Source organism: Sphaerodactylus townsendi, linkage group LG04, assembly GCF_021028975.2.
Source record: "Sphaerodactylus townsendi isolate TG3544 linkage group LG04, MPM_Stown_v2.3, whole genome shotgun sequence".
Lineage (NCBI taxonomy): Eukaryota > Metazoa > Chordata > Lepidosauria > Squamata > Sphaerodactylidae > Sphaerodactylus > Sphaerodactylus townsendi.
Genome location: NC_059428.1, coordinates 19240010 through 19253835, shown reverse-complemented (window position 1 = coordinate 19253835; position 13826 = coordinate 19240010). Strand labels below are relative to the sequence as shown.

The 13826-nt window shown below is 43.3% G+C and overlaps 1 protein-coding gene across 1 annotated transcript; it reads right to left on the bottom strand.

Moving 5' to 3' along the window:
* Positions 1-80: 80 nt before the first annotated feature.
* LG04H11orf54 (linkage group 04 C11orf54 homolog) lies at positions 81-13663 on the bottom strand. The gene is made up of 9 exons (XM_048493152.1): positions 13605-13663; positions 11069-11158; positions 9551-9649; positions 8311-8384; positions 6795-6896; positions 4707-4883; positions 3575-3724; positions 2822-2938; positions 81-2085 (listed from the first exon to the last, which is right to left on the bottom strand). Exons 2-9 carry the CDS (start codon positions 11124-11126, stop codon positions 1912-1914), a joined length of 951 nt encoding a protein of 316 aa, XP_048349109.1. The 5' UTR covers positions 11127-11158; positions 13605-13663; the 3' UTR covers positions 81-1911.
* Positions 13664-13826: the final 163 nt, after the last annotated feature.

The following is a 13826-nucleotide window of genomic DNA, read 5'->3' as shown; positions in this document are numbered from 1 at the left end:
TGAAGGACATAAATCCTGTGACATTTAGCCGGTACACGGTTGTTTTGTCCGACTGAGACACCACTACAGAGAGCAATGAATTGAATTAATATATTTTATTTGGCAATATCAAAATGTAGAGCACTTTAGTGAAAACTTTTGACACAACTGAGCAAAAAATACTTCAATGCTTTCAGCTCTGTCTCTCAAAATGAACAAGGCAGCTAAAGGCTTTCCATTCATAAAGAGTGAGCACAGAATCTTTTATCCCATCTCTTTCTTTATACAGTTTCATTAGTACTGATTCTTGCTTTTAACAATAGGGTGAGTGTGTGTTCGGTAACCGAAGGTACAATCCTGTGTATACAATTGGATTTAAATGTGAGGGCAATACTAGTGCTCAATCTTCAAGTCACCTGAGATAACTTTGAAGGGGTAAAGTACCCCTTCAATGAAGTACCGTGTTTCCCTGAAAATAAGACCTACCCCGAAAAAAAGCCCTATCATGATTTTTCAGGATATTTGGAGGGTGCTTGAAATATAAACCCTACCGGTAGTTACAGATCAGGATGGTGTGATCCAGCAGGGTGCTCCCTGCCAATGAGGATGCGGCTTGCATCACATGTAACAGGGAAGAAAGGGAGAACCCACCTTAATGAATTGTGAAGGTACCGTATTCCCCCCAAAATAAGCCCTACCCCGAAAACTAGCCCTAATGCATCTTTTGGTGCAAAAATTAATATAAGACCCTGTCCTATTTTCAGGGAAACACAGTAGAGAAAGGAAAATAACCCATTAGTTTCAAATCAGTTTTATTTTCATAGACTGCTTAACTGTGAACTAGGGCGTTACTGGCAGAAAAATCCGTCATAGTTGCAAAAAGAGTTAACAGCTGTGCTTGTTACATGTATTTATTTTCGCTTCCCGTCTTCCACTTGCAATGCAAGCTTAACAGAATGGCAGCTATCTGGGCATCCAGTTTTGCCCAAATTCAACTTGGGCAAAACAAGAAGATGCAGGAATGTTGTGAATACAGAGCACATTTGAATCCCCTGAGGGGGCCCAAACACATTCTCATCTCTGAATAACGTTGTCATAGAAGGTGGTGTCAAAGACATACATAACTCTCCCCCTTTTTAACTTCTGCGGCCCTTTTTCACCTCTGGGCCTTTCCATCTCCCTCTCAAGAGGAGCTTTTTAGATCGTCTGGACGCTATATTTTGTACGCTGTGTTTTAAATGGTTTTAATTATTTTAATTTTTAGAGCCTATATTTATATTGCACTTACATTTAAATTATGAGAGTGCTCTTTTGTTAAGTTGTGTTATGTTGTTTATGCTGTACACTGCTCAGAGCCCTTTGGGGGTGAGCAGTATAAAAGTCCAATAAATAATAACAATAACAACAACAACTAGTTGGCGGCCTTTCCTTTTTTCTCCCTCTCTCATCAAACTAGAACACGGAAGCACCCAATGAGGCTAATGGACCACAGATTTAGGCTAGATAAAGGCAGTGTTCAGCTCAATAAGTAATTAAGTGGGTGCCAATGGGTTAGTGGAATACAAGACTTCACAAGGGGACTTTACAAGGAGATCTCCAGATACTACCTGGAAGTTGGCAACTGTGGGGAAGGACCTCACGTACCATTCAGAGTGGGCTGCTGCTAAAAGAAAAGGATGGAAACTTAACATAGGGATCATTTAATGATTTGGCTTCTGATTATTCTCATCAGTTTGACTTCAACCGTGTTTCCAATCAAAACCATCCATGTGGCATGTTTTATATTTTTAAAAAAATGAAAAAGTGCTCTGTGGTGCTTCAATTAGAGTTAAGTGACTGGCATTTCAGTTAAAAGCAAACTGGCAGCCCCACACTTGGTTTTCTGCTTCTCAGACGAAACACCTTTTCGCTCCAAGAGAAGCTGGTGCCAGTTTAATCTCGCCCCACCATGTGTGTTTCCTTGGGTCTGTCAATTCGAAAGAGATACTCAGCGGGCGTGAAATATCCCAGATACTCGACAGTCTCCGGTGTGGTGTCTGTATGGTAGTGTCCCCCGTCACCGTGGTGGCTGAAGCAGTGAGTATGCTCCAGACGCAGATCGAAGCCCTGGGAAAGAAATTGAAAATTAAATTCAAATGCAAGCTCAGTGATGAGATTTAGGAAGCTCTGTTGGACAGACTTCATATCAGCTCCAATTTTACTTCTCAAAAGCATCTCTGCCTCCCAAACTCCCTATAATAAAACACTGGGCTCTGATACTATAACAGCTGTACCTGCTTTTGAAATACCAGCTCCCACAAATTTTAATTTGTCAGTGGCAGAACACCTGCATTCCATGTGGAAGATGCTGGTATCTCCTGTTAAAGGTCTTGAGTTGAAGAAGAGTTTGGATTTCTACCTCACTTTCCTCTCCTGTAAGGAGACTCAAGGTGGCTTACAAGCTCCTTTCCCTTCCTCTCCCCACAAGAGACACCTTGTGAGGTAGATGGGGCTGAGAGAGTTCCGAGAGAACTGTGACTAGCCCAAGGTCACCCTGCAGGCATGTAGGAGTGCGGAAACACATCTAGTTCACCAGATAAGCCTCCGCTATTGAGGTGGAGGAGTGGGGAATCAAACCGGGTCTCCAGATTAGAATCCATCTGCTCTTAACCACGACACCACGCTGGTGGTGGAAAAGACCCTTCTATGACTGACGTAGAAAGCTGAGTGCCAGTCAGATCAGACAATACTAAGCTAGATGGACCAATGAGTCAGCCTGGGACAAGACGGCTTCTTAAGTTCACACAGTACCAAACCAACACACCAAGATCATTTCAGTTCCCCTGCCAACCGATGGACTTACTGGATCTCTGGAAACCAACACTGGTTGACAAATGAGCGGAGCCTTCATTTCAAAAAACTTCAGCCAGCTGTTCACGTCCTCATCAGTGTTTAAAGGACCGGTGGAAAATTCTGACGGCTGCAATGAAATATTATTGAATTTGTGAAGTATCAGATTCAAAGTAACAAAGTAACTCTCTGCCATACCAAACTTAGTCACACTGGTTCCCCTGGAGCTAAAAGAAAAATTCCTCATTGATGTATCCATGTCTTTAACATAGCTGCAGAGGCATAGCAAGGGGGGAAAGCACCCGATGCACTGGTGCGTGCTCCGCCCCAGAATGCCCCTGCCACGCCCCCACAGGGGTGCATGCCCGGTGCATCGCCCCCCAGTTCCCTTGGAGCTACACCACTGTATAGCCACCTCTCCTATGTAAATCGATCAGGCTTAACTAACAGGCCAATGGAAGATGCCTCAGATTCCCTTAATAGCTTTGTGCTGAAGAACAGGTACCACCTCTGAATATAACAATACCTTGAGTACTCAGGGTCCCCAACCAGACAGAAGTTGACCACAACTCCTTTACCGTGAGCCCCCTCCCTCCAAAAGTTCAAATTATATACAGTAATCAAAATTCTGGGTATTCTGTGTATTTTTCCTATGCAGACCTCACTGAATTTCTTATGTGATTCTCCTGTTCTTCCAAGGGCTGATATTCTCAATCAGGACGAAGCACGCCACGTGTATCAACCCCAAGAACATAACATGACTTACCATAACATGAATTTTCGCTTTCCCCTTCTGAATCACAAAAGTACCTCCCATCCCTACCGGCTTGTCTCCGTAATGTTTTTCTAAGGCTTTCCTGATGCAGGATATGAAGTTCTGTTCCCCAGTTCTTCTGTTTGCTTTTACTTCAATGACCTTACAAAAAAAATGCAAATGTAGCTTATGGCATGAACCAATGAGCCTTTAGCATCCAAAATTACAGTTTATGATCCTTGTTTAAAAAAAGCAGATTTTCTTATACAATAAAACAGTATAGCGTACAGTAGAACTGTAGTAATATTGTACAGGCATGATTTAGACCCACCTAAGAGGGAGAATTATCCTTTAACCCGAAACTGAATAGCCGGTTTGCACTGAATCCCTTTTCAGAGCATGCCGCGGCTCTCAGCAATGCCTCCTGAATTGAACTGGTTTCAGGATGACACTGTGAGTCCACACCGCACTTCTCTGCAGCATAGCAAAAATGCAGCATACCAAGAGGAAGACTCAGCCCCTGCCTGACCAAGAACTATTAAGAAACAAAGACTGGCTCTCAGTTCCTAAGTATGGCAGCAGAAGGCTCTTTATCCTCAGTGTCACCTCTAAAGTGTTGGAAGTGAAGGACTATACACTATTTCCTGCCTCTGTGACAGAGGAGGACTTACTAGTGAGTCAGATAGCTAGAGAGGGTCAAGACACTGGACACCTTTCTCTATCATTTTGATATGTAGATTGCTACTCTCAGGGAACTTCCTTCCTTCCTGCTTCTCTTCCTCTCTCTATTCTTCTTACACACCCCTTCGATCGTGCACCATGTGAGCAGAGGGATGCAGACTGCATCTCCCACCATCTAGCCAGACAGATTAGAACAGAGAACCTATCTCTTCACTTTTCTATCCAGAATGGAGTTTACTAATAAAGGCTCCTCTTAGAAACTATGAATTGCCTTCGAGTTTTCTTTGTTGCCAGCACACGCAAGCATGTCTGAGGATGCTCTACTGTGCTATGCCTCCGTGCACTCTGCTTGTAATGCAAAGGTTGTCTCTTATCAGAGAGAATTACCAACATAAAGGTTCTCTAAATGCTCCCAGGATGCAACTTCCACAAGTTGTTGAAGTCAAACAGGAAGTCTACCCACCTTGCCAGGGCGGCCTTCGCTGGCATACAGGTTGGCCAGCAGGCCAAATTCACAGTCCTGGTGTTTGGTGCTGTACTTCTCCAGCAGGCACCCACCATCCGTGTCACTAATCCTGGCCATGTAGCTTCCATTTATAGCTGGTTTGCTGTCATGTTGGGTGTGAACAATAGGAATAAGCTGGAGACAGAAAAGGAAAGTGCGTGAATAAACTTTCAGGCAACGGTACAGTCAAACAAAACAGAACAAACTTCTTCATCCCAACAACCAATATCTCCATTCTGTCTCCAGTGAAAATATATTTTATTTAACACACGTTCAGGCTGCCTTTCCACCCCATTACGGTTCACAAGGTGGTGGACATAAAACCATTTAAACACTTAAAAATTCAATTAAAATTCTAAAAATCAATTAAAAACCACATACATGAGACTAGAAGGAGGGCCAAAAAGCATTATTGAGGGTATGCCAGACAAAACATAAAAGTCTTCATGGGCTAGTGAAAGACATTGATAGAGTGAGGCATACAAATCTCTTTTGGGAGGGAATTCCAAAGTTCTGGTGCCATAGCAAGCTTTTTCTCAAATTGCTAACCGTGCAGCCTCAGATGGTGGGAGCAACTGAAGCAGGGCCTCTGATGATAACTGGAATGAGCGGGCAGTTTTGTATGGGATAGCAGCTTACAATATTGTTCTCCAAATCTCCTTTTTATCCTTAAACAGCAACCCTCTGAGATAGGTTAGGCTAAAAGCATGTATATCCCAGTCAGAGAGAAATGTCTCTATTTGGGCTAAGTGTTCAACAGAAACGTTACATGAATCTTCGGTTTGGGTTTATTAATTAAAAGTTAACAAAGCCTCAATGCAAAGTTTCGACAACTTGTTTTTCCACTAGGATGCGGCAAAAGTTAATATCTAAACTGATAAAATGCATAAAATTCTGTGAAAAATAAAATGAATCAGCATGCCCCTCCCTTCCAAGAGTTACGAAAAGGAACTAAAGGCTTACTAGCTTTTATACAGCCCAACCTGGAACGGCAATTATGTGCCTATCAGAAAACTAATACAAAAGACAAACGACTCAGCAAGATGCAGACTACAACTCCCATCATGCTCTGCCTTAAAGGGAGAATACTACTTTTCCTTGCCGTAACATCCTGCCACTAATATATACTTTCGCTATGTCTAGAAATCCTGTGGAGGAAGCACAACGTAACTGACCCAAGTTTATGTAGCAAGCTCCCTTGGCAGAATGTGGAGTCGAAGGCTCATTCCGCACATGCAGAATAATGCACTTTCAAACTGCTTTCAGTGCTCTTTGAAGCTGTGCGGAATGGCAAAATCCACTTGCAAACAGTTGTGAAAGTGGTTTGAAAATGCATTATTTTGCGTGTGCGGAAGGGGCTGAACAGAAGTCTCTCAGACTAGACTCTTTATCCACTTCACCATGTTGGCACTTCACGTTGGTGGCAACATATCCCTTATCAGCAATTAAGACTGGAGTAGACAATTTGGAGTAGACAAGGAAAAAGGACAGGTTATAACCAACGTGAATAGGGATAAACAGCACTACTGCCTGCTTTCAATCAGTGTATTGAAACCGTTATGCTCCGAGAGTACCTAGCCAAGCCTTATTAATTGCTACTAATTAACAACTAGCAATTAACTAATTGCTACTAATTAACAACTAGTCATGCCTTATTAATTGCTACTAAAGCCAAATTTTTGCATTTGTAATTTTCTGTATTAAAGGGATTAAAGCAAATTTTAAAAAAAATGTTGTTCAAGTGATAAATCTTTTAAATAAACCTGTGTGTGACAGGATCTAGTATTTACCCCCAGTTTCTGAAAGTGTTTCACCAGACGTTTTTACATAGAGAAGGCATTCAAAAGAAAAGTTAACTCTGGGAACTGGACCAGAAAAAGACTCCTCTGGGGATTTTTACCTTGTCAAAAATTAACATAAGCATTGAATCTAATGGGGGGAGGGGAAAATCTGGAATACTGAGTTCCCTCTAAGGATGGGTAATTGTAAGATTATAACCAGGGTATCCTAAAAATGGCAACTTTATGAAGACTAAGAGTTACTTACCTCAGCATTGCCTCCAACAATTCTAGATGAAACAGCTCCAGCTCCCAGAACAAAAGCTCCAGGGAGCTGAATTTCTTTTGCCACAGAGTTCAGGTCATAAACCTAAATAGGAAAGATGTGTTTCATTAGCAGTGACATCACATTCTTCTATGAATTCCCATTTTGGGACACACATCATCTGACTGAAAGATAAACATGTCTGGGCCTGAATAAGAGATATATTTGCATGGGATACTGCTGCAGTTCCATGATTTTATTCAGCTGACCATTCATTGTCTACTTTCCTCTAAAACAAAAGGTGGTCAAGGCAGCTCACAAAATGAAATCAGCAATAAAAGAATTACCACAGAGTCAAACCAACTCAATTTATACATCTGATGTAAAATATTAGCTGCCAATTACCCGAAGCCTTTCCTATGGCTGGAAAGGCAAAGGTGCTTAGACTTCTGACCTCTCTTGGCAAGCTGTTCCTTCACGGTGGGCAACTACTACTGAGAATATCTCTGAGAACTGCTGAAGCCATGCTAAACACACTTATTGGTGTGGAACGTAGCTCCTAATCAGAGGAGTGTTGCTGGCTCAAGAAGTAGACAAAGAGTTTGGATTTATACCCCACTTTTTTCCAATTAAAGGAGTTTCAAAGCAGCTTACAAAATCTTTCTTTTCTGTTCCCCACAAAAGGGACCTTGTGAGGTAGTTGGGACTGAGAGAGTTCTGAGATAACTGTGACTGGCCCAAGATTATCCAGCAGGCTTCATGTGGAAGAGAGGGGAAACAAACCGGGCTCTTCAGATTAGAGTCTGTCGCTCTTAATCACTACATTGACTCTCTAACAAGGGTTTTTATGACAGGAGTAAAAGGGAGATGCCACTACCATAAACAAATATTGGCTGTATCCTAAGGTGAAGCGTGCTGTCGAGTCGCAACCAATACATAGCAACTTCATAAAGTTCCACCTGATAAATTTTTCATCTCAAAAGTGAGCAGAGGTGGTTTGTTATTGCCTTCCCTGGCATACCAACCTTGGTGGTCTTCCAACCAAGTATTGTCCCTGTTTAGCTTTTGAGGTCTGACAAGATTAGGCTTGTCTGGTCTATAAGGGCTGCGACAGCTGTATCCTATTATTCCAATAAGCAGAGTCTGAAATCTTCTTTCAGTCTACAGAGCACCCTCCAACATAAGTGGTCCTTCCTCCAGTGGAAAAAACCCACTTAATTTGTAGGAAATCTCCTTCGGTTGGAAGAAATTCCTATAGCACAAGATAGGTAGGTGCCCACTACCTGTCATGTTTGATATATATTCTGTTGATTAGCAGGCACACTACAAAAGGCAATATACATTTAACATCAGAAAAATATTTTCCATTTCCAACTGCTACTGCAACTTCTTTGCTATTGACTAACTGTACGTACATAACATTTTTATCATAAGTCGGAAAACAGAGTCCCTAGACAGAAGACAGATGGGTGATGGTATGCAGGAACACAGACTCTTCAGAGGAATAGATAATAATCACCTTATCTTTTTGTACACGAGGCATAAGGTATGGAACGCCTCCAACGTCTGCAATTCTTGGCTTGCCACAAATGCCTGCAGGAATACAACACAGGATGAATAAGTTTATTTTCTTGAGGCTATGATCTGCTTTAAAATAACATACACAAAAAAGGGAAGAATGGGATATGGAGCCTCGTGAATGCTTAAAGTTTGCCTTGGAATAAGTTTAGACATTGGTCTCTCAAGGTCAACACTGTCATCAAGTTCAACAGTGAGAGCCTACATGGTGTAGTGGTTAAGAGCAGGTGGACTCTAATTTGAAAAACCAGGTTTGATTCCCCACTTCTCCACACGAGCAGCAGACTCTTATCTGGTGAACATTTCTGCTGGGAGACTTTGGGGTAGTCACAGTTCATTTAGAACTTTAAGGCCTTGAGCAGTCTGGGGCCCTCCTATCTTCAAAATGGCACTCCCTGAATTGCCCACAAAAGGCGCTTCGGTCCTCTGGCAGTAACCTATTGGTGGTCCCTGGCCCCAAGGACATTCAATTGGCCTCGAACAACTTTTTGGCCCTGGCACTAACTTGGCAGAACTCTATCAGCTGACACCAGGGCCCTGTGGGACCTTGCCCAGTTCTGCAGAGTCTGCAAGACAGAGGTGTTCCACCGGGCTTTTGGTTGAGGCCAACCATTAGTCCACGTTGTACATCTTGCTGGTCTCCCAGTTTCCAGCCTACACATTTACTGTGCACCCCCTTTGTCTCTTCCCCACCTGGAAACCTTAGGAAGGGATTAAACCAAAATAAGGGACGATATCGATCATTAGGCTTGGGGTCCTCAGACTCCTATTAGGTAGCCATCCAAAATGCCTATTAGGTATTTTAATTTCTAGAAAGAAACGATATAACATTGGAATGTTCATGTTTTAATTTTTGTAAACTGCCTCGAGCCCAGCTTTGGCTGGGTATATTATAAATATAATATAATAATAATTGCTGGGCACCTTGTCCTGCCCGCTTTTCTATAACTACTTCGTGGGTGCCAGGAAACGGGTTGGCAGGACCTACACCGGGGACACCTACATTATACCATCCTGGCTGTCGTGTAAGTTGTCTATCTAGTAATAAGTTTTCTTTTTCTTTTTAATTGGAGACCATTGTAATTGCAACTTGCTCCAGAAATTGGTCAAGTCAGATTACTGGGGATCTAAAAAAACAGCCCTTCAAACTAAACAATAATAACAGGCCCACCGTACAGTACCTTTCACAGGAAAGCTGAAGGGTTTTTGAGTCAAATCAGGACAGTCTACCACGCACACCTGAACATCTGCATAGTTTTCTTTGAGTCCATTCTGCAAAACTAGAAGAATTTTTTTGAAAAGCATGTAAATAGTTGAACGCCTTATTTGGAATCAAGCCTTTGAGAACAAGCCCACATGTGATATCCCAATGTGATATCTATGGCTGCCAATCTTGACTATGGCTACCAATCTTGATCCTCCTTGATCTGAGATTGCAAATGCCTTAGCAGACCAGGTGCTCAGGAGCAGCAGCAGCAGCAGCCCATTGCTTTCACATCCTGCACGTGACCTCCCAAAAGCACCTGGTGGGCCACTGTGAGTAGCAGAGTGCTGGACTAGATGGACTCTGGTCTGATCCAGCAGGCTAGTTCTTATGTCCTTATGTTCCCAGTTTGACGTCTTTCTACACCAATTCTGCGCCTCCCTGCAGGTATGAACTGGGATAAATTTAGTTGTGGTGGTTCATTGCCCAAGAGCGGTAGGAGTTTGCAGTCACAGAGTGAAGCTAAGTGGGCGGAGGCAAATTGTTTGGAAATTGCAGCGTTTCTGGGCATGTCTGTGGAGCCCAGGTGGGCAGACCTTTCCTTTGTCATTTTCTTAATCAACCTGCCCCCCATGCCCTGTAATGTAACCTGCAGGGGGGCATAGTTATCTCTAGGTTTTCCCTGGAAAAGCAGCTTTGGTGCACAAGGGAAAAGTCAACAATCCGCTCCTTTCTAATCTAGAGTAAAGGTGTGCATGAAAAGGAAGAAGAAGAGTATATAGGAAAGGATGTCAGTGCAGTTATTTCTAAATCCAGAGCAAAGGTGTGTATATAGACGCCTCCTTTGCATCATAGAGCACAGAAGCTGGTCTGGCAGCTTCAAAAGGAAAGATAAGAAAGTGATCCCAGCAGGCTATGAGAAGGGGCGGAAAACTACTTGTAATTGCTTGGAGCATGACTGGTTACTTCCGAATGGCCTTCTGCCCTGCCCTAAGGGTCTTTTGAATAACAGCATGGCTTCAGGACTTAGCCATAAGTAGACTTCACTCCTCAGTCAGGCACATGTATTTCATTTTAACTCTGGTTATCTTCCTGGTTGCTTTAGTTTTAATAAAACGCTGGCAGCAGCTATATCCTGGCCTAGTGGTTGAGATAACCTTGGTTGACAAATACCTGCTATTTTTGTAAACCATAGCCTGCATGAAAAGAGATTCCTCAAGGGCTGTCCGAGGCTATGACAGGGAAGTCATTTCCTAAAACTTGCAGCGGCCAACCACTTTGGGGAGTCATTTGGATTTTTAAGACGAGGTTTAAAACCAGAAAACTTTTGCAAGTTGTAAGGGCTTCTGGACCGTATTTTACTTCTGTTACTACAGTAGGACCTTTTGGAAGTCCCAAGCTGGGGCTCTCTAATGCAGAATACAAGAACTCTAGTAAAAGTGATTGTCTTACCTCTCAATATTTCCTGCAATATTGAAAAATTGTTTTTACTCACCCCCAACAATTTCTTCTAGGCTTGGTATGTGCAAAGCAAACTTCTCAACTCTGGTCATTTTTATACGATTCTGCAAACTGAACAGCAGAGCTGTAAACAGATCAGAGTGCACCAAAGAACAGGTTACGGGTCTGTTAATGAACACATTGGCTTAGCGATTAGACAGAAGGTCACACATGACCTATAACGTGGAGTAGTTCAGTGTCCCCTCGAGGTACCAAAAGATGCTAAGAACATACACCCTTCTTTCCCTCTAGCTCCTTTGAATCTTTCATAGAAAGTCAATATCAGACAAGGATTTTATCAAAGATCTGTGATTAAACCTCTACTCTGAATGAAACTCACTAGTTCCCCGTGGTCACACACTGCTCTTTGCAGAATAGTTGCAAGAATAAAAGGAGATTGGGAGAACCATGTCCACAACATCTGCCCTTTCCCTTGGGTACCAATAATATTCTGCGGCTCAAATCTAGTGAGAGGTCTAACCATTCAAAAGCAAGCCCCAGTCTCTAAAAGCTTATGCTAGAATAAAAACAAACTTAGTCTTTCGGGGGACCATAACATGCTCACTTATTTTTTACTACCCCTGCAAGTGCATAACATACACACTTCTCTCTATGATGCACCTCTGAAGATGCCAGCCACAGATACAGGCGAAACATTAGGAACAAGGTCTTACCAGACCACGGCCACACAGCCCGGAAAGCTCACAACAACCAGTTGAGTCTGACTGTGAAAGCCTTCAACGATACATAACATACCCTTCAATACCCTGGGGTGCCTATAGCAAGGACTCAAGGCGCATGCAGGGCTATATGCAGAGATGGGATCCAGTGGTGGGATCCAAAAATTTTAGAAACAGGTTCCCATGGTGATGGGATTCAAACTGTGGCGTAGCACCAATGGGGCTGGGCGGGAGACACGGCGCAGTGGCTGGGCATTCCGGATTGGCCAGGGGCATTTCCTGGAAGGCGAGGGGGGCTGTGGCAACGGGAGCGCAGCCGCTGCATGCCAGTCCTTTGCAGGCGGGAAACAAATGCACGCGATGAGGCACGAGGCTGGGCCATCGCCTTAGCAGCTGGTGCACCTCCTGCTAGACTGCTTCAAGTTCTGCACACTACTGCTGAGAGGAGGGGCGTAACTAAGGCAAAAATCACGTGGCAAAATCCCCAATTAGTAACCCCCTCTCGGCACACACAAATAATTAGTAACCTACTCTCGGGAACCTGTGAGAACCTGCTGGATCCCACCTGTGGTGGGATCCAACCAGTTCTCACCACTTCTCTAGAAGTGGTTACTAATTTTTTCTGAGTGCCGAGAAGGGGTTACTAAAGCAACCTCCCTGCCCAATAAGGACTGGAGGTGTGTGTGCACGGCGGCGCCACTGTTTGAATCCCACCACCATCGGAACCTGTTATTAAAACTTTTGGATCCCACCACTGGCTATATGGCTGCACACTTATAGGTCATGATTTAGGTGTAAGTTCCATTCAACGTTGGAAAACCCAGATGAAAACGATTGCTGGGGCGCTCTGTGAGGGAATTATCTAATTTGTCAGAAAGCAGCTGCATAAACAGAGGTTCTCGCTACTTGCACAGTTTTTTTGGGGAACCTGGTTACCAGTTTTGTCCCCTCATTTGTGCTTTGAAGGGCAGCTGGCTCTGAACAACTTTCCCATCTTTTTTCACTGTTCTAGGGATGCTCTTTATGTTTGTCTCTCGGGGCATACTCTCCTGAGGCTCCCGTTTAAAAATCTGCACAACTAGCAAGACAAGAGTGCAAACCCCACCCTCTGCCACAGGGAACAGGAAAAGGCTTGTAAATGATCTATCCTCAGCAACACAGCTGCATCCGCTGGAAAGAATCCATTCGCAAGCCTGTATATTTCCTAAGATTCTCCCTCCCCCCATTATTATCAACACTTTCCACCAGTTTCTCATAGTTCAGCTGCTTTAAAACACAGCTTCTAAAAATGTCTCCCTGTAAATCTGATTATTCAGCACAACGCTTTGCATTTCCTATTTTTTCCAGGAGTCTCATCCACACAACGAAACGAGCACATCCGCCCTCCAACATGTTAATTTGCAAAAAAACCCAAAACCCTCACACGTATATTACTTTGCAATAAGTACTACCATAGATTTTCCTAGCTCTCGTCACCACCTTTCCAGAATTTAAGATTGAAAACACATTGCCCGAGCCATACAGTTAAGAAACTTAACAGCTCCATCCTGTCTAAGTCCCTTAAAACCAATGGTGCCCTTAAACGTAATTTTATTACGACTCCAGTTTTGCAAGCTTACGGGAGTAACCCTCGTTGGGACTTACTTGCATTGCACAGGATTGCACAGTAAGGCTGCAATCCTACATGCGTTTGCTAAATTGTTTTTAACTTAAAAGGAGTTAAGTCTGAGTATATTGGATTGACCTGAAATTGCATTGAGGAATAGGTATGTATGGTTCATAAGAATGTAACCCACCCTCGAGAATTTAAATAACATATTTTCAGAGTAAAGCAAATAAAAATCCACTGACCTCTACGTTAATTCTGCCAGAATAATTCCTTGGATCGCCTGCAAACCCCTCCCCTTGAAAGTTCCCTCCCCGCATCTTAAGCAATCATGCCCTGCCTGGATAGCGGCAACCAATCACAGCGAGCCCACTTGCCACTCTCAAGACGGCGCCCTAGTCGCACTTCCCTTCCTCCCAGCAAACCCAAGAAAAACCTTAAAGTCTCGCGAGATCAGGAGACCTATT